Genomic DNA, 19,761 nt, shown 5'->3' with positions numbered 1-19,761 from the left:
TTCACCTGAGTCACGCGTTACCTAGTACCCCTCCGTCCCAAATTACTATTCGTTTTAACTTTTTTAGATATATAATTTTTGATATGCACCTACATATATATTATATCTAGATACATAGCAAGATGTATGTATCTAGAAAAGCTAAAACGAATAGTATTTTGGGACGGAGGGAGTAGATGTGTAAGTAACTGTTAGGTTTGAGCTCCTTACGCTTTAGTCCTAACTCATGTACGAGGCAAACATACACAAATTCAAAAACACAAATAATTCTGATCTCATATTACCTATTATCATATTACCTATTATCGTAGTATCATATCGTTTCAAAAAAAAATACCCATCCTTAAAACACAAATCCGAGATTAAAAAAAATCCAGGTGCTTTTGACAACATGCTCAATTCTGGTACTGAACCCTAGTAGTCCAGCACGGCAGCACCGAACGGGTAATCACGAGTCCAAACGGGACAACGAACGCGACTAGAACGGTAACATCGAACGGAGGTAGCAGCAATGTCGAGTGATGCTATTATTCTGGGCAGTTTGTACAATGCCATCAAAATCGAGATCTAAGGGTGTGTTTGGTTGCATGGACCACATGATGCATGCATGGATGATCCTGGATGGGGTGGTTCAACCAATTTGCATGTACCATATGGTTCACTCTAATTAGTAGAATAATATATTAAGTGGGATGGTTTCATCCTGGATGAGTTGATACAATTCACCCAACTAAACAAAAGGATAAACATTATTTTGAATCATTTGATACATGAATCAAATGATACAACCAACCAAACACATCCTAAACGGATCCTGACGTTCATCCTTCCACCATTGAAACTAGACGCTGCTGCTGCCATTGTTTATCTGATCAAGAGGATAGTATGCGTGGTTGTGCGATGCGCCATTCACTCGACTGAACTACGTAATAATTCAGCTTAATTCCCCTATCGTGGACCATGCTTGCAACTGCCATTTCCATTTAGTTGGTTAGAGTAGTGTCCTTGCAACTTGAAAGACAGCAAGCGCCGTTATGGCTAGATGGCGTTGTCATTTATGAGCAAGATTATAATGCTTGATCCTTGCACATCGAATATTTTTATGCCTGCAGATTCACGAGTTCCGCATTACCTATTACAAATTCATATATAAGCATGCAGGGAGGCACAAGGGCTGTTTGGTTGCGAACCTGCACCGGACAGCAGGCACTCAAGGGCTGTTTGGTTGCAACCCTGGCGCCGGCAGCTCAATCAAACCCCAAACGTTCAAAGTGGACGGCATGAGCAAGTTGGGATCCTGTTGAAGACTTGCCTTTAAAAAAATGATGAGGCATGTTTATTTATGAATAAAAGCAATTGAGAACCGAAAGTCCAAATAATAATAAAAGAAAGTGCCTACACGAGGCACCTTATTTGTAAGCACCCGTTACAACGAAGACAAGCGCATGCAAGTAAGCGCGATCGGATCACAAGTTCACGACGCTGCCACTTGGCTCACCGGCCAGGTGATGGCGATGGGGCTGGTCACCTTGTGCTCGCCGTCGCTCCACACGATGGACCCGAACGTGTACTTGTCGGTCACACGCGCGTCTCCTCGCGGCGCGAAGGTCATCACGTACTCTCGCGTCTGCTGCGTCGCAGTGAACTGCAGCTTCCGAGGCTCCACCGTGACACGCACACCGGCAGGGCTGATGATTCTGGCCGTGTACGTGGCGCTGGCGTTCCTCCCGACGTTTCGCACGACGCGCCGTTGCGTGACCTCATCCATGTCGGAGTGAAACACAGCAGAGAAGGCAGGGTAGTTGAGGTCGCCGGAGGAGCCTGTGCGTGTTGAACAGTAGTCGGCCCTGGAGCCATCTCTTGTGAAGATTCCGATCTCCTTGGAGGTGTAGCCGAGCGCGCACAGGAAGGAGATGTAGTCCCTGACGCCGGCGTCGTACACCAGGCCTGGGTCGACGGCGCGGTTGGGGTCCACATGGCCGGCTCCGTACACAAACGGCGTGGACGCCCTGCCGGTGGACGTGTCCTTGATGACATTGCCGGCGTTGTCCAAGACGTACGCAGTGGTCATCATCGCAGATTTGATCGCGGCGGGACTCCAGTCCGGCCGCGCCTGTCGGAGTAGCGCCGCAATGCCACTCACATGGGGGCATGACATGGATGTTCCGGATATGATGTTGTACTTCACTCGCCTCTTGTCGCTGTCGAGACTTGAGGGCGACTTCTTGCCGGTCCAGGCGGCGAGGATGTCCACGCCGGGGGCGGTGATGTCCGGCTTGAGGATCTCAGGCGCGTGGAGGTTCGGGCCGCGGCTCGAGAAGTCTGCCATTCTGGGGGAAGAAGGCGTCCGACTAACGACGGTGCCATGGAACATGATCATCGCGGTAGGTGATGAATGCGTGCTTATGTACTTCTTGATCTTCTTGGCAGCAGCAAATGAAATGGTCGTTGCGGGGAGGATGTGAGGACTTGTCGGAGGCAGCTCGCCGGAGTCTTCCGTGCTCTCGAAGATTGCTCCGGCGCCACCGGCGAGTTTAACAGCCTCGCCTTGCGCTACCTCATTCTCGTCATCATGGTCGCACAGCACGATCTTCCCGGCAACGAGAGTTTTGTCCAGCTTCCCAGCTTCACACACGTTCGTGCCCACATCCCCGCCATAGACTAACGCTATTTTGGTCGCATCGAGTGGCTTGCCAACATAGAGTGAAGTGCCGTTTAAGGTGTCGCCATTGCCGAGAACGACAGTACCAGGGAACCGACGGTTGATGGTTGAAGCTCCCACTGTCAACATCCACGGTGCAATATTGCCGACGGTGGACTCTCCGGGGCCGGCGTTCCCTGCCGAGGCAGAGACAACGATGCCCTTCCGGACGGCGCTGAACGCACCCACGGTCGCGCCGTCTCTGTGAAGCTTCGGCACCTTGCCGACAGGGCCAATTGAGTAGGAGATGACATTAACTCTGTCGGCAATGGCCTCATCGAAGGCAGCGAGGATGTCAGAGTCCGCGCACCCGTGTTCCCAGCACACCTTGTAGGCGGCAATACGCGCGTTGGGGGCCACGCCTACGGCCGTGCCCTTGCCATAGTTGTAGAACCCGGCGCCTGCGGCGGCAGAGCCAGCAGCAGTGGAGGCGGTGTGTGTGCCATGGCCGTTGACGTCTAGCGGCGAGATGGACTGATCCGTCTCATCAGTCAGGCGGCCATTCAAAGCCTTGTATCCCAGGTAGAAAAACTTGGCGCCGACGAGCTTGTTGTTGCAGAACGTGGATCCGTTGAACGACGGCGTCGAGACGCAGCCACCACGGAACGATCCGGGCGGCGGCGACAGCGACGGGTCAGCAGCGAAGGACGCTCGGCCCTTGGGGTAGATGCCGGTGTCGATGACGCCTATAACAACGTCCATGGCGCCGTTGGATGCTGGGAGTAGCCCCGACAACGCCGACAGGCGGAGGAAAGAGGGCGTCATCGTGGTGTGCAGCTGCAGCATCGCGTCGGGGACGACGGCGAGGACGGACGGCTGGGACTCGAGGTACGCGGCCTGGCACCCCGTCAGGCGCGCCGCGAAGCCCGTCGCGGCGTGCGTGTAGGAGTAGTGCACGCTCGGCGTTGGGTGCAGGAGGTGCGTGGGCAGGTGGTCACGCAGGAAGGAGGAGTAGTACGCGGCCTGGGCAAGCGCGCGCCGGCGGGACGGCCGTGGAGCGTGCGAGGACGCGACGTGCACAATGTAGGAGGTCATGGCCTCGGCCTCAGGCTCCCCGGCCGCCAGCGCCAAGATAGCGGCGACGGCGAGTAGGAGGCATGTTGCCACGACGAGCCTGACCATCGGTGCACTGCCACCGCACCGTGAGAGCTGGATGGTTTGTTCTAGCTACTACGGTGAAATTAATTAGCTAGCTGTGGATTCGGGAAACGGAGGCGCGGCGGATTAAGTAGGCGTGCTGATCGGTACACGACACTCTTGTGCCGTTGTGCGGATTACTGGATTAGTGCGTTGTTGGTTGGTGCCTGCAAAGTTGTGCCTTTTTCCTCACATTTCTTTTCCTGGGTAATTTAATTTAGGTAAAATGCGTGGTGCATGTGCCGGTGCAAATCTCCAAATCTTGTGCGAGAATGGGAGCTATATTTTAAAACTTTCCTCGCGGGACTCGTCCCGATTACTGTATTCCAACTTTCCAGGTGCCAGTAAAGCAAAGGCTGGCAACTGGCACGGTGGTTTAAGGCCTTCCCTTCTTTTCTTCTTCTTCTTATTTTGCTTTCAGAAAGGTAAAACAAAATGTGCATCTTTTTAGCATGCCACTGCGTCAATTGATGGGCAGCTTTGAGCTACAATAGTAAGGTATCTTCCGCAGTGTATTCTAAAGTGCATTTATGCTAATTGCAAAATTAGTTAGGTCATTCTTTCGTGGGAGGTTTCATAGGACAGTTCCCAAAACAGTCACATCATCTATTTTTTTTTCTTTTGTGATCAACGAAACCATATCTTCAATATACAGTTTCATGTCATGATTTTACAAACAAACCATAGACTTTAATTGCGATGTGGCCTTAGAGCATCTCCAGCAGTCTCCCAATAAATTTTTCCTAATAACTAATTAATAGGGATATCCCAATATTATTTTTACCGTTATTGGGAGAGTTGCTTTTGTAGTCTGCCAATAATCTCGTCCCAATCTAACTAACGTATTGGGAGAGTCACAACTCCTACTTTATTTAGGGAGAGTTGGGGTGAATTATTGGGTTGTCCCAATAATTATTAGGAAAATGGAAAGGTAAAGGGAGATTGCTCGAGCGCTATTTTCTTATCAATTCTCCCAATATGATAGTTGGATTGGGAAAAGGGAGACTGCTGGAGATGCTCTTATATACGATGGGAAAAAAGTCGTACCCGAGCTAAAATAATTCATAGAAATATTTGGTGTCTAAAATAATATATACTCACATGAAAAGTGCATTTTCCTACTTTTCTTAAAAGTGGTCGAAATTGTGCATTATCCTTATTTTTAGTTAGTAGTGTTATTATGTAATCTACTAGCAGATTATCCCAGCATAGACCTATTAACTTCAATACATGTGCACTATTATACGAAAGTTGCTGAATGCAAATAGGAATGTTTTGCGTGGTGGTTGAGTGCAGTGCTTTTCCTTTTTTTTCTCTCTTTTGGAGAGAAAGTGAATCATGCTGCATACATACATTTAAATTTCTCAAGGCTCTAGCCTCTGGATGGGCAAAGGAGTAAAATTGACATCTTTCTACTTTTTTTTCCGAAAAATCTGAGTGTATTTTGTGGGCACAACGTCCCACATACAAACATGTAAGCTGCAATATACGTACTGGATAGCTTTCGTTTAGATGGTCAGGAGAGATTACCTTTCCCATTGCGTAACTCTGGCCAAACGAAGCTCAACTCTCTGCAATCACGAGTCCAATGGAACAACGAACGCGACAAGAACGGTAATGTCGTCGGGCTTCCCCATGCGTAATCGCCTTGAGCTTGATTGATTTGACCTCTCGTAAGCGACGCCGGCGATGATGTCCGCCATATTCTTAGGCGAGAAGCCAAGCTTTGTGCCCATCTGCACGGCGCGCTCCAGCTGCTCGTCGAGCACGTTGTCGAACAGCCCGTCCGTCCCGGCCACCACGACGTCGCCGGCCCTCACCGCGACTTGCCCCACCACCGCATCGACGACGCTGTCGCTGCGTTCGCCCACGGCGCTGAGCTGAAACGGTGGGTCGTTGAAGGAGAAGAGGTGCTCTTTCCGCCGGGCAGGGGTGGAGGAGAAGTGAAGCTTCGATCGCGAGGTGCGGGAGAGATGCCGTTGCGGCGTCGACAGGAACACGATCTTGCTGCCACGGAGCACGGCGAAGGCGCTGTCGCCGATGTACGCCCACGCTAGAGCGTTGCCGGCGGCGAGCGACAGGATGACCGCCGTCGACGCCCCGGGCGCGCCTGCCGCGGCCGTCTTTTCATAGGCGCGTTCCAGCAGCGCGTGAGGGCAGACGGGCGTGCCGGGCTCCAAACCGGCAACCTCCGCGGAGGCGCTCGCCATGAGGCCGCGAGAGAACGCACCGGCGTCCACGCCGGCGTCCATGTACTGACCGACGCCGTCCGCCACGCCGAAGGCGCCGGCTATGGCGTCCCCGAAGTGCGCGTCGTGGTCGTGCAACGGCACGTAGCATGACCCCCATTCGATCCTCAGGCCCGACGCCGCGACGTCGGGATCGGCGGGGCCACGGTCACCGCCGTCCTCCGTTGCCAGCGGCTGCAACAGGGAGATGGCAAAGTCGGCGACGTCGTCGTCCTCGCCGGGAGCCGGCGCGGGAGACACTCGGTGGAGCCCTAATGCGACGCGGATGGCGTCGGGGATTCGGCCGTCAATGTCGCTGAGGGTTTGGTGGATCTGCTCTAGATTCTCCATTGTTGTCGTTGTTGTCATGGTCGCCTCACCTCGATGGTTTGATCTGTTCACGATATATTAGTTATTGAAGGCCATGTATTCCAATTTATTAGCTAGGGTTAGTGATTTGGGGGCTTTTCCATGGTTCTTGGAGAATCAAGAAAGCCCATCTCAGTAAGTCTCAAAACAGAATGTTTCAATGGAAATTTCCAACCAGGCCCTAAATAGCTCACCTTATTATCACCCAAGACTTCCTTTACCGGGCTGAGCAATTATATCCAGGCCCAATTGTTTCTGATCTGAACAGCTCCAAAAAGAAACTGAGAAAGAAATGGCCCAGCTGGTCGCTCCACTTGTAAACCATCCGGAGCGGGAGCAAGAGACAAATGGCAAGAGTGAATAGATTGCTGTATTGATCTTATGAAGTCTGTACATGTATATACATGGTGAAGGGGCATAATGAAGGGATATGTCCATTAGGACATGTAACCGCCCACACTCTTTGGAATTAGATCACATGGTAAATATTCTCTAGCACTCCCCCTTGATCAATTCCAGCTTCATTTGATCATCCTTCAGTTATGTTGATAATTCCTCCATGAAAATTTTTGTGGGAAAAAACTGAGAAATATATGTATGTAAATATATACCAGGTGAACTCCTCAAAACCTAGTGGGAAAAATAAGGAGTAGAACCATGGTACATTATTGTTCCATAGAGACCTCCATGAGAGAAGCTCAAAGTATAGTCAAAAAACAACGGTATGTCTGTAGCCATCATCTCTAAAAACCCCTGTGGGGGGAATAATGATAAGACACATAGTTTATGATGATATTTCTCCAAGATAATCTTGTCAGAAAATCGGAGAAATATATAGATATATCAGGTAAACTCCTCAAAAACCCAATGGAAAAAATAAGGAGAAAAGCCATGATATATTGTTGCTCCATTTGAACTCATGTGAGTTAAACTCATAGTCTAGTTCAAAAGAACAACAACTATTCATAAAGTATCATCCTCAAAAATCCTGGCGGGAGAAAATAAATGATATGACATAAGACCTTGTGTCAAAGTAGCCTCATTAAAAACTTTGAATGAGAAACTCAGAAAAGGGAAAAACTCGTACGAAGAAAAGAGCACTACATGATGTAGAAACAAGTTATGGATCAAAAGAGGGTACTCCCCCTAATACCTGCAAATCACTAAGTTATCTCATACCAATCTCTTAAACACATTTGAAAATGTGGAGTAAGGTACGGACTATGTAAATAATCTATAGGATTATCAAAATACTTAGTTTGCAAAATGTTTATTTCCTAATTATAAGGATAAATTATTTCTTGGGGCTAAATGCATAGTAACATTGAGCCTCACATAACTTGTATCCATCTGAACAACACAAAGTGATATTATCTTCATTGATAATATGGTTAGTGATTGGTAGAACCACAACCACCACATAGCCTTAGTATGTGGTTTATCATTCTGCAAAAGTCACATGCAGTGTTGCTATAGAATGATTGGTGTAAGTGACCACTAATATCTGTTGATAGATATCCATGAAATGGCAGGTCCAACTTATAAGTACATGAAGCATGTCAGTGATCCGGCACTTTGGGGATCTTATATAGACAACCAATATCAGTATATCCAATCATAACCAGATCATGAGTTCCATTAAAGAACATGACATGATCTCATGTGCTATTAGCTAGCAAATCATTGCAAAAATAATATCCGACCAGATGCTCTTGCAAGATAAATTAGCACATCTCATGGTATGAGAGAATCAAACAACCATAAGTGATATGGATATGATTCTTTTATATTAAATTTCTTCAATATATTTTGGATATAGACAACTTCGTATTTAAGATTGTTGATAGAAGAGATTTTGAATTGAAAATCTCAACACGAGATTTGGTTCAATTCATATCCTCCATCTCGAACTCCGTCAATAAGTAATGTATGTTTAAAAACATGAAGCAGACACATACACTAAACATACAATTCTTCGTGTATCCCTTCGAAAGCAGGAATTCACTAGGTCGATTGTACCACATTCAACCAGGATGCTTTTAAGCCATGAAGTGACTTTCTAAGCATTACACAATATATGTTGCAATTTGTGTTTGGGGATAAGGTATTTGGATTCCTCCCGGACTCCACAAATATACCATAATCCAGTGACTACATAGGTATATGTTGTCACCACATCTATCAACTGCATAGATAGATGATTTTTACTGCCCATAAGTATAATATCAAAAATATATGACTCATAGTATAGGAGAATAGATAGTATTGAAATAATGCTTGGGCTTGCGTAAAACCCTTGTTGCTACTAGCCTTGCTTCTCACCACCATATTGTTTACAAATCTGAAAACAACTTTGTATCTAGTGAATATACCATGAAGCGTTGGAAATAGTCCAAACACTTTTTTTAGGTGAGCGAGGCTATCTCTGTTTCATTGCGTCACTCTACAAGGTCTAGTTTGAGCACGGAGGTGCTCTGCCATGGCCATGGTATATTGAATCACTTGAAATGCATATACAATATGCTGAGAAGTAAGTGTCGACACATGTAGCTATTTAAGAAGTAAGTGTTGACACATGTAGCCTTTAAATAGCATAATTCTCCACTTGACATGATGTCTATATCTTATGCACCCTTATGATTCATCATGACTTCCCAAAACAAGAATCAGGAGCTTCCGATATCCCAGCCTCAGTATTGTGCACCACTGAGCTAGGTCGTGAATGCCTTCCATTCACAGAATAATCAGAATCTTTTAGGTGTATACCAACCGTAGGTTGGTTGCCAACGAAAGGTTGATCTGCATTTACTATCTTAGAAGGTCTAGCCTTCAATTGCTTGCAAGCAGCTTAATCCTAATGTAATTTATGGTCATACTTCTCCCCCTCTTATTTACAACAGTGGTTGCAATAGGGAGTTGAGTGATTTTACATGATATCACCACTCTTTTCTGGCACTACATAGGATTAGTAAGATTTTATGACACCTCATAGTAAATGCATATGGCACTTGATTCACAATTTGTTGCAAATCGTTAAACCGGAAGGTTCAGCTTTAGTACGGGATCCTAAGCCTGAAATGCTTAATACATTCTAATAAATTTCTAGGCATTCTTTTTGGTAATACATGAAAATGCTCATGATTAAAATATAGCTAGCGTACGGGGTATAAATAGATCCTCATAAAGAGGTTCTAAATGATCGACAGAGAGTGAAATCTCACATAGATCTCCAGTTTCCTGTGTGCCCATAGATGTATGCTATGGTGGTGAGATTGGGATATTTTAGAAGAAAAACACACCCAATGTACGCAAATGGGAAATATTTTATGGATTCCCATGTACTAAAAGTATAGGGAACTGATAAGTGCAGTTAATCACAAGTTAGGAGTGTGTAAAACTACCTGACTGCAACAAATATGTTGGAAACAGCAATTCATTATTGAATTATATATGAAATATAACAAACATTATACAAATTTCATTAAACTCAATTGTTGCTGAAAATTTAGATAAAAATACATAAATTTAAATTTCAGACCCAAACAACATGATATACTACGACAAACTCAATTGTTGCTGAATGTTTAGATAGAAATACACAAATTTAAAGTTTAGACCTAAACAATATGATACACTACGACAAACTCATATGTTGCTGAAAGTTTAGATAGAAATACACAAATTTAAATTTTAGATCCAAACAACATAATACACTACGACAAACCATCTATTGAGTACTATCTATGAGGACTTTAAGCATCCATGGGCGGCGAAGACAAAGGTTTCGCTGACCCAGCCTCATCTTGTGGTTTATGTGTGCCTTCTACGACGGCAGTACTTAGTAGACCTGAAACCCCCAAAGTTGACAGTGGAGCATAATGACCACCAAAAGGAGGTTCCTGACCCGCCGCAACAACATCTTCATGACATCTTTCCAAATAATGAAGCATTGATGTCTCCCATACTTATTTTCTTTGGTTTATCATGAAGGCCAACTATGGTTTCCCCTTGCTGCGAGAGGAACGACGATCGCCCCCACCATCGCCACTACCTCCAGCAGTAGTAGTCATCTCTATATACCACAATTTATTTAGCTCATATTTGCAAATTACTAAACTATGAACAAACTATATTTTTCCTCACAATTTATTTAGCTCAAACATAACATATAAATGAAAAATTTCTCCATTGTAGCTTATTCTAAAAATGACTAATTAAATACCTCTATTTCATCTTATTATCTCTATGTATCATAATTTATCTCGCTCATATTTGCAAATGACTAAAATATGAACAAATATATTTTTCGCCATAATTTATTTAGCTCATATTTGTAAAGGACTAAACTATGAAATTATTCCTCTAACCTCGTATCAATTTCTTTGACTAATATGAAACATAACATCCAAAAATTGTAGTTTATTCTAAAAATCACAAATATGAGCTCTAAATAACACATGCATATAAATGAAAATTTTCTCCATTGTACCTTATTCTAAAAATCATAAATTGCTCTATCTCTAAAGCATAAAACTTAGTATACTAACCATATATCAAGGGAGGATGAAGTTTCTAACCTTTAAAACACTTGAACGAGTGAAATCCCCACGAAATGGTCAAAAATCAAGCAGCACCCCCCTATTTGCCATGAATGGATGAAGCCTGAGCTAGAGGAAAGGGCTCGGGTAGGAGGAAGAAGACGCCTGATTTATAGGAGGGAAGTTAGTACCTGTTGGGGGCTCCAACCGGTACTAAAGTTCACCCATTAGTACCACCCGGTACTAAAGGCCCTCAGGCACATTAGTACCGGATCAAAAATCAACCGGTACTAAGTTTCGGAACGAATGCTGAGTTTTCCAGTAGTGTATATATACACGGTGAAGGGGCACCACGAAGAGGCCTGTCCATTAGAATATTTGACCGCCCACACCCTTTGAAATTAAATCACACGGTTCTCTAACACGGATCAAAATCAGCTCTGATTCATCAAATATGTTGCGAAGGAGTTATATTACTTACCGGAGGTTGAGATCAGAGATGGACCTCATCCCAGCTGACACGTGCAATATGTCAAAAATTTGTCAGTAGTTGACATCTCAAAGAAGAGAAGTATACTTGGTTACTTGCATTATACTATCTGTCAACTTGAACGTGATGTGTACTGTTTTTTTTTCAGATTATCAACAAAGGCAGTTGAGAAGTGAAAGTCCAAATGATAAGTTATACAACTTGTTGGTGGAATGGAGAAGGGATGAAACTAGGCAACTTATTTGTTAATTCAACCTAAAACAAACAACACAGGCGCGCACAAGTTTAGATTGGTTGCTCCGATCGGATCACATCGCCGCCACTTGTTGGCTCGCCGGCCAGGTGATGGCAATGGGGCTCGTCACCTTGTGCTTCCCGTCACTCCACACGATGGACCCGAACGTGTACTTCTCGGTCACGCTTCCCTGCTGCGCCGTGAATGTGATTGCGTACTCCTGCGTCTTCTGCGTCGCGCTGAACTGCAGCGTCGGAGGCTCCACCGTGACGCGCACGCCAGCCGGGCTGGTCACGCTGGCCGTGTACGTGGCCATGGCGTTGCTCCCGACGTTGCGCACGACGCGGCGCTGCGTGACCTTGCCATCGCCGGAGCTGAACACCACCGAGAACGCCGGGTAGTTGTGGTCGCCCACAGAGCCCGAGCGCTTCGAGCAGTCGGTCACCGAGCCGTCTCTCGTCAAAACGGCGATCTGCTTGGCGGTGTAACCGAGCGCGCACAGGAAAGAGATGTAGTCGTCGGTGCCGGCGTCGTACACCAGGCCTGGGTCTACAGCGCAGTTGGGGTCCACATGGCCGGCCCCGCGCACGAACGGCGTGGACGCCTCGCCGGTCGACATGTCCTTGATGATGTCGCCGGCGTTGTCCACGTTATACGCGGTGGTCATCAGCGCGGACTTGATGGCGGCGGGGCTCCACTCCGGGTGCGCCTGCCGGAGCAGAGCGGCGATGCCGCTCACGTGCGGGCACGACATGGACGTGCCGGAGATGATGTTGAACTTCACTCGCCTGGTGTCGCTGTCGAGCTCCGATGGTGAGTTCTCGCCGGTCCAGGCAGCCAGGATGTCCACTCCAGGGGCGGTGACGTCCGGTTTGAAGATCTCCGGCGCGATGAAGTTCGGGCCGCGGCTGGAAAAGGAAGCCATTCTTGGAGAAGACGGCGTCCGGCCGATGACAGTGCCTTGGAACACGATCGTCGCAACGGGGGACGCGTTCGTTCTTATGTAGTTCTTGATCTTCTCGGCAGCGGCGAACGTGACGGCCGTCGCGGGAAGGACGTGAGCGGTAGCCAAGGCCTGCTCGCCGAACGCTTTGCTGCTTACTAGGATTGCTCCGGCTCCTCTGGCAAGTTTCACGGCTTCTCCTTTAGCTGCTCGACCGTTCACGCCGGGGTCGCACACCACGATCTTCCCGGCGACCGTGCTGGTGTTCAGCTTGCCAGATTCACAGACGCTTGAGCCCACGTCCCCTCCATAGACTAACGGTATCTTGCTTGGGCCGAGGGGCATGCCGGCATAGAGGGAGGTGCCGGTGAAGGTCTCACCGTTGCCGAGGACGATGTTCGCTGGGAACTGGCGGTTGATGGTTGACGCGCCGACCGTCAGGATCCACGGCGCGACGTTGACAGCGGTGAACTCGCCGGGGCCGGCGTTGCCCGCAGAGGCGGAGACCACTATGCCCTTGCGGACGGCGCTGAACGCTCCCACGGCCGTGGTGTCGCTATAAAACTGTGGCGCCCTGCCGACGGCGCCGAGCGAGACGGAGATGACGTTGACACCGTCCTTGATGGCCTCGTCAAATGCCATGAGTATGTCAGAGTACGTGCATCCCCTTGTCCAGCACGCCTTGTAGGCGGCAATGCGCGCGCCCGGCGCCATGCCGACGGCTTTGCCTTTTGCGTAGTCGAAGAAGGCGGCGTCCGCCACGGCAGAGCCCGCGGCCGTGGACGAGGTGTGCGTGCCGTGGCCGTTGGTGTCGAGCGGCGACCTGGACTCAGTCTCCTCAATCACCCCTCCGTGCGCAGCCTCGTACCCCAGGTTGAAGAACTTGGCGCCGACGAGCTTGTTGTTGCAGTACGCGGATGCGTTGAACGCCGGCGTCGAGACGCAGCGGCCGCGGAACGTGCTGGGCGGCGGCGGCAGCGACGGGTCCGCGGCGAACGACGCGCGGTCCTTGGGGTACACGCCGGTGTCGATGATGCCTATCACGACGTCCGTGGCGCCGCCGGACGCTGGGAGCAGCCCGGACGACGCCGAGAGGCCAAGGAACGACGGCGTCAGCGTGGTGTGCAGCTGGTGCGTCGCGTCGGGCACGACCGCGAGCACGGAATCCTGGGCGGCGAGGTGCGCGGCCTGGCGCTCCGTGAGCCGCGCCGCGAAGCCCGTCGCGGCGTGCGCGTACGAGTAGAGCAGCCTCGGCGCAGGGCCTGCGGGGAGGTGGCCGCGCAGGAAGGAGCGGTACGCGCTGGAAAGCACGCGGGGGCGTGACGACCGTGGCGCGTGCGCCGGCGCGACGTGAACAATGTAGGTGGACAGGGCCTCCGCTTCAGACTCTGCGTCCGCCGTCGCCACCGCCCCGGCAACAGTGAGCAGGAGGCAGAACACCCATGCTCGTCTTGCCATCATCGGGGCTCCGAGAGGTGTAGGTGTTTGAGCTGTGGTGGACTTGGGGGGTCGGAGGCGCCAATAAGTAGGTGAGCTGATCAGGGCCGCGCCTGCTGCGGTTTGGTGTCTGCAACTAAAGCCAGCCTGAGGGTCAGATCAACACGGCATCATGTGAGAGAACGGAAGCTGATGGATCCAAATCTGAGAACAAACTTTGCCTGTCGTACCCGTTCTGAATATTGTAAGAGAAAACCCGGCATCTAGCTGTTTCGGATTACCGCAAGTGGCCATCGTTGCTTCCAGGGAAGCACGACCTGCGCGCGATGCCTTGGTGTCTGAAGATTTCTTAAACATGTCCAATGATCTTATTTGTATTTTAATCAATTGGAATCACACCCGGTTGCTCTGACTTAAAAAATTTCTGACGGCTAAAAAGATATAGTGTCTTTGTTAAAAAAAAAAGGAATTAGACTGCACGATGTGCTTAAACTGTTCTAGCAGGAGGGCAGTATTATTCATCAAAATACAATGTCAAGAAGCCTCGCTGGTTAGGATGTAAACGTGTTGATCTAAAACATATTCTGCTCAACTACTTGGTTTATTTTTTTAAAACTTAATTAGCACTAACTCGTTTTGTATATGTCGTTTTGGTTAGCAGGTCGTCCCGCCCCAGTCCACTCGCATCGATATTCGCTATGACCTAACCAAACATCTCTAGACCTGTTTGTCTTCACTCTTAATTTTCTTCATAGTCACAACACGCAAGGAACAGGACAGAACAAAATGTGTATTGTAGTTGGCCCTTTAAATCGAAGTGGACTACCAATCGGTGGCGGAGAAGGTAAACTATTAATGGTGGTCCTGAGGAGGACCTTCAACCTAATTCAAAGCTGAAACCTGCAGGACTCTTCTAAATGCGACATTTCAGGGTGGTGGCAAAAGAGGGGACAAATCCCTACGCTAAGAAAAAAAAAACAGAGAGAAGAAGTTCCTTAAAGAATTCCATTTGAACTCACTCACAAAATGTTGACTCGATTTATCAGTCACCAAACTATTCAAAACTAGATCAAATACCCTGCGCTACAAAATGCTTAAAAATTTTCACGATTCTTTTCATGTGTTAGAAGCATATGACACTTTAACCCTCAAAATATGAAAAAACATGACAAAAACCATGGAAAAATATCAAAATATTTTTGTAACAAATGCTATGAGTTCATGTACTGTCCAAGAAAATATAAACCTGAAACACAGATCGTGGAAGATGTACCCAAAAAAATTCATTAGGTAGTGAATTGGATAGTTTAGGTGCAGAAATTGCGTCAACATTTTGTATAAAACTCTAAATAGGCAAGGTGAGTTTTTGAGGTATAAACCTTAAGCTAGTATAAGTGACTTGCAAATGGTACAATTTGTAAGCACGTGCATATAGGTTGTAATTATATATAACTCATTATCTGAAAAAAAAAATCTCAAAATCTGTTGACCCAACCTCACACGGGTGCTCATAGGGGAAAAAGTGTGCAAGCAAACGTTAATAGAAGTGATTGTGCATGCATATATGGGTGTCTCTGTCTGCATTGGTTTTTGAAAAAAAACATCTCATTTTCTAAAATAACCTGTGATGCAAGTAACGCTTTACGTGCACATTTTGTACTGCCGCCTGCTGCCCATCCGACGGACGACGGGAGGAAAGGCATAGCTCACGGCCTGTGACGGCCCAGAGCGTGGAAGGTGCTCGGCCCAAGAAACATGTTAATTTTTTTTAAAAAATTGTTCACATTTTTTTTCAGTATTGGAAATAAATTTATTGAACACAAAACCATAGGCAAACAAATAAGTATGAACACAAGCTTGAAAGGAAATGATCAAGCAAGCCATTTACGTTGCTGACTTATAAAGCATGAATCGAGCGAAAAGGGAAAAAATCGTCGGGAAATGATGAAGCAAGACGCGCTAAATCCACTTGAACGGCAATGACGAGCAGCAACGAATTCCAGAACACGATCCTGCAACGGAAGAGTGCTGAAGCAAGGCAGCTTATTGAAACAGACAAGCACGGCACGCAACCAGGCAGCTAGCTCATCGAACACGATCATCACATCGCCGCCGCTCGGGGCGCCGGCCAGGGCCAGGTGATGGCGATGGGGCTCGTCACCTTGTGCTCTCCGTCGCTCCACACGATGGACCCGAACGTGTACTTGTCGGCCACGCTCCCCTCTCCTCGCGCCATGAAGGTGATCTCGTACTGCTGCGTCTTCTGCGCCGCGCTGAACCGTAGCTTCCGTGGCTTCACCATGACGCGCACGCCTGCCGGCACACTGACGCTGGGCGTGTACTTCGCCTCGACGTTGCTGCCCACATTGCGCACGACACGGCGCTGGGTAACCTCGCCGTTAGTGGAGTTGAATACCGCCGAGAAGGCAGGGTAGTTGTGGTCGCCGGCGGAGGCCGTGCGCGTCGAGCAGTCCACAGCCGGGTCGTCCTTCGTCTTGAACACAGCGATCTGCTCGGTGGTGTAGCCGAGCGCGCACAGGAAGGAGAAGTAGTCGTCGGCGCCGGCGTCGTAGACAAGGCCTGGGTCGACGGCGCGGTTGGGGTCCACGTGGCCGGCCCCGCGCACGAACGGCGTGGACGCCTTGCCGGTCGACATGTCCTTGATGATGTCGCCGGCGTTGTCCAAGTTGTACGCGGTGGTCATCAGGGCCGACTTAATGGCGGCGGGGCTCCAGTCCGGGTGCGCCTGCCGGAGCAGCGCCGCGATGCCGCTCACGTGCGGGCACGACATGGACGTGCCGGAGATGATGTTGTACTTCACTCGCCTCGGGTCGCTGTCGAGCTGCGACGGCGAGTTCTCGCCGGTCCACGCGGCCAGGATGTCGACGCCAGGGGCGGTGACGTCCGGCTTCAGGATCTCCGGCGCCCGGCGGTTCGGTCCCCTGCTCGAAAAGGACGCCATTCTTGGAGAAGAAGGCGTCTGGCCCACGACGGTGCCTTGGAACTTGATCGTCGCGACGGGGGATGCATTCGACCTTATGTAATTCTTGATTTTCTCGGCGTCGGCAAACACGACGGCAGTTGCAGGGAGGATGTGAGCCGTAGTCATGGCCTGTTCGCCAAAGTCTTCGCTGCTGACGAGGATTGTTCCGGCGCCACCGGCGAGTTTGACAGCCTCACCCTTTGCTGCTCGGCCATTGACGCCGGGGTCGCACACCACAATCTTCCCGGCGACCAAGCTGGCTTTGAGCTTCCCGGCTTCGCAGACGTTTGAGCCCACGTCCCCGCCGTATACTAGCGGTAACATGGCTTCACCGAGGGGCACGCCGGCGTAGATTGAAGTGCCGGTGAAGGTCTCTCCATTGCCGAGAACGACGCTCGCTGGGAAATGGCGGTCGATGGTTGACGCGCCAACCGTCAAGATCCAGGGCGCGATATTGACGGCGGTGAACTCGCCGGGGCCGAAGTTCCCTGAAGATGCAGAGACGACGATGCCTCTGCGGACGGCTCTGAACGCACCGATGGCCGTGTTGTCCTCGTAAAACTTGGGCGCCTTGGGGGCGCCGAGTGAGACGGAGATGACGTCGACCCCGTCGGCGATGGCCGCTTCAAACGCCATGAGGGTGTCGGAGTCAGTGCATCCTTTTGTCCAGCACGGTTTATAGGCGGCGATGCGCGCGCCCGGGGCCATGCCAATGGCTTTGCCTTTGGCGTAGCTGAAGAAGGCGGCGTCCGCGCCGGCAGAGCCGGCGGCGGTGGAGGCGGTGTGCGTGCCGTGGCCGATGGTGTCGAGCGGCGACTTGGACTCCTTTGTCTCATTAAGGCGGCCGTGCGCTGCCTCGTACCCCTGGTAGAAGAACCTGGCGCCGACGAGCTTGTTGTTGCAGTAGGCGGAGGCGTTGAAGGACGGCGTCGAGACGCAGGTGCCCTGGAACTTGCGGGGCGGCAGCGGCAGGGACGCGTCGGCGACGAAGGACGCGCGGTCCTTGGGGTAGATGCCGCTGTCGATGACGCCGATCACGACGTCCGTGGCGCCGTTGGACCTCGGGAGGAGCCCCGACGAGGGCGAGAGGCCAAGGAAGGAGGGCGTCCGCGTGGTCTGCAGCTGCTGCGTCGCGTCGGGCACGATCGCGAGGACGGAGCGCTGGGACGCGAGGTGCGCGGCCTGGCGCTCCGTCAGCCGCGCCGCGAATCCCGTGGCGGCGTGCGCGTACGAGTAGAGCAGCCTCGGCGCCGGGCGCGAGATGCCTGCGGGGAGGCTGTCGCGGAGGAAGGTGGTGTACGCGCGGGCGAGCAACCGCGGTCGCGACGACGGCCGCGGCGCATGCTCCTCCGCGACGTGAACGATGTAGGAGGAATGGGCCTCCGTTTCGGCCGCGGCCGCCGCGGCAGTGACGGCGGCGAGCAGGACGCACAACACCCCGACTAGCCTGGCCATTATTGCTATGTCAGTGTGAGATGTGCGGTGCCGGCTTCGTGAGACGTTGGCGCTAAAAAGAAGGCGAGCCGTTTAGGGTAGTTTGTGGTCTGATTGGTTTCCTGCACCACCTCGGATACCGAGCTCCCCGCATACGACCCGAGCTGATTGGTTACCTGAACTAGGTGCTGGACCTGGCTTGCTGCGTGCAAAAAGCGTCGTGGAGCCTGGCTCCTGGGGTGCGGCCGAAACCGCTCGTGCGGTGCATGGACGAGCACATGGGCAGCATGTCAGAGGGAGAGAAAGCGGCTGGCCGTGCATGCAACCAATCAATTTCTCTTGTTGGCCTGCATTGAAACGCAAACCAATCAGCCTAGCACCTCGGGAGCCTGGCCAACGGGGACCTGCATGACCTGTGCGAGCCAGGCTGCGACCGGAAGGAAACCAATCAGACCCTTGGTGGCCGGCACCGAGCGCATTGCGGCATCGGATCAGATCACCACGGCGCGGCAGACGTGATGGCACGGTGAGAATCTGAAAACAAAGTTCCCGTTCTGAATAATCCTTGGGAAGCGTTCTGAATATTTAACTGTTATACATCATTGCAAGTTGCAGATGGATCAGGCCTCGTGCCCGTTTATCCTCTATTTTCTGCGAAAATCACCTCATGCGCTTGTGTACCTTGCCGGCAACGTGTGGTGTGTGCCATACTGCCATAGTGTCACATGCTTACATTCAACAGATCAGAGGACGACAGTCCATACTCCATAAGCAGAGCAGTCGTCACTAGTGATACTGTAGCAGTGGCATGACACTGCGCAGCTGCACTCTATGCAGATTTGCAGGCTTGCAGCCTTTCATGTACGAGCTGAGAGCCTCACACGCGAGGTGCGCAGCTGCACTCTATGCAGACTTGCAGGCTTGCAGCCTTTCATGTACGAGCTGAGAGCCTCACATGCGAGGTGCGCAGCTGCACTCTATGCAGACTTGCAGGCTTGCAGCCTTTCATGTACGAGCTGAGAGCCTCACATGCGAGGTATGTCTTGTCTCTTGAGTCGATCAAAAAACGCACATTTGTCTCTGTCGTCTACTCGTCTGTACCAATTAAATATTTGATCTGCAAAGAATTGTAGACAGATAAGGCACATTCAGATAGGAATGGACTTCAATGAGATTATCATAAACGCAGGAGGTAGACAGAGCAACAGAATCACCGAAATGGCCGCAGATGACTGAATTGTAGGCAGCTAAGGCGTCCAGGAAAAC

At 50.2% G+C, this 19,761-nt stretch overlaps 4 protein-coding genes across 4 annotated transcripts; all 4 read right to left on the bottom strand.

The window, feature by feature from the left end:
- Positions 1 to 1,313: 1,313 nt before the first annotated feature.
- On the bottom strand, positions 1,314 to 3,949 carry LOC117862118 (subtilisin-like protease SBT1.4). Its single transcript, XM_034745634.2, has one exon. The coding sequence runs from the start codon at positions 3,821 to 3,823 to the stop codon at positions 1,475 to 1,477; it is 2,349 nt and encodes a 782-aa protein (XP_034601525.1). The 5' UTR covers positions 3,824 to 3,949; the 3' UTR covers positions 1,314 to 1,474.
- A 1,266-nt stretch (positions 3,950 to 5,215) lies between these two features.
- On the bottom strand, positions 5,216 to 6,417 carry LOC117856742 (putative protein phosphatase 2C 23). The gene has a single exon (XM_034739123.2). The coding sequence runs from the start codon at positions 6,415 to 6,417 to the stop codon at positions 5,416 to 5,418; it is 1,002 nt and encodes a 333-aa protein (XP_034595014.2). The 3' UTR covers positions 5,216 to 5,415.
- A 5,106-nt stretch (positions 6,418 to 11,523) lies between these two features.
- On the bottom strand, positions 11,524 to 14,255 carry LOC117841454 (subtilisin-like protease SBT1.4). Its single transcript, XM_034721843.2, has one exon. It carries the CDS (start codon positions 14,100 to 14,102, stop codon positions 11,772 to 11,774), a length of 2,331 nt encoding a protein of 776 aa, XP_034577734.1. The 5' UTR covers positions 14,103 to 14,255; the 3' UTR covers positions 11,524 to 11,771.
- A 1,669-nt stretch (positions 14,256 to 15,924) lies between these two features.
- Positions 15,925 to 18,654, bottom strand: LOC117844848 (subtilisin-like protease SBT1.4). The gene has a single exon (XM_034725694.2). It carries the CDS (start codon positions 18,514 to 18,516, stop codon positions 16,180 to 16,182), a length of 2,337 nt encoding a protein of 778 aa, XP_034581585.1. The 5' UTR covers positions 18,517 to 18,654; the 3' UTR covers positions 15,925 to 16,179.
- Positions 18,655 to 19,761: the final 1,107 nt, after the last annotated feature.

The sequence above is a fragment of the Setaria viridis genome, chromosome 1 (genome assembly GCF_005286985.2).
Source record: "Setaria viridis chromosome 1, Setaria_viridis_v4.0, whole genome shotgun sequence".
NCBI classification, from domain to species: domain Eukaryota; kingdom Viridiplantae; phylum Streptophyta; class Magnoliopsida; order Poales; family Poaceae; genus Setaria; species Setaria viridis.
The sequence above is the reverse complement of the archived record's forward strand: the minus strand, read 5'-3'. Positions and strand labels throughout refer to the sequence as shown.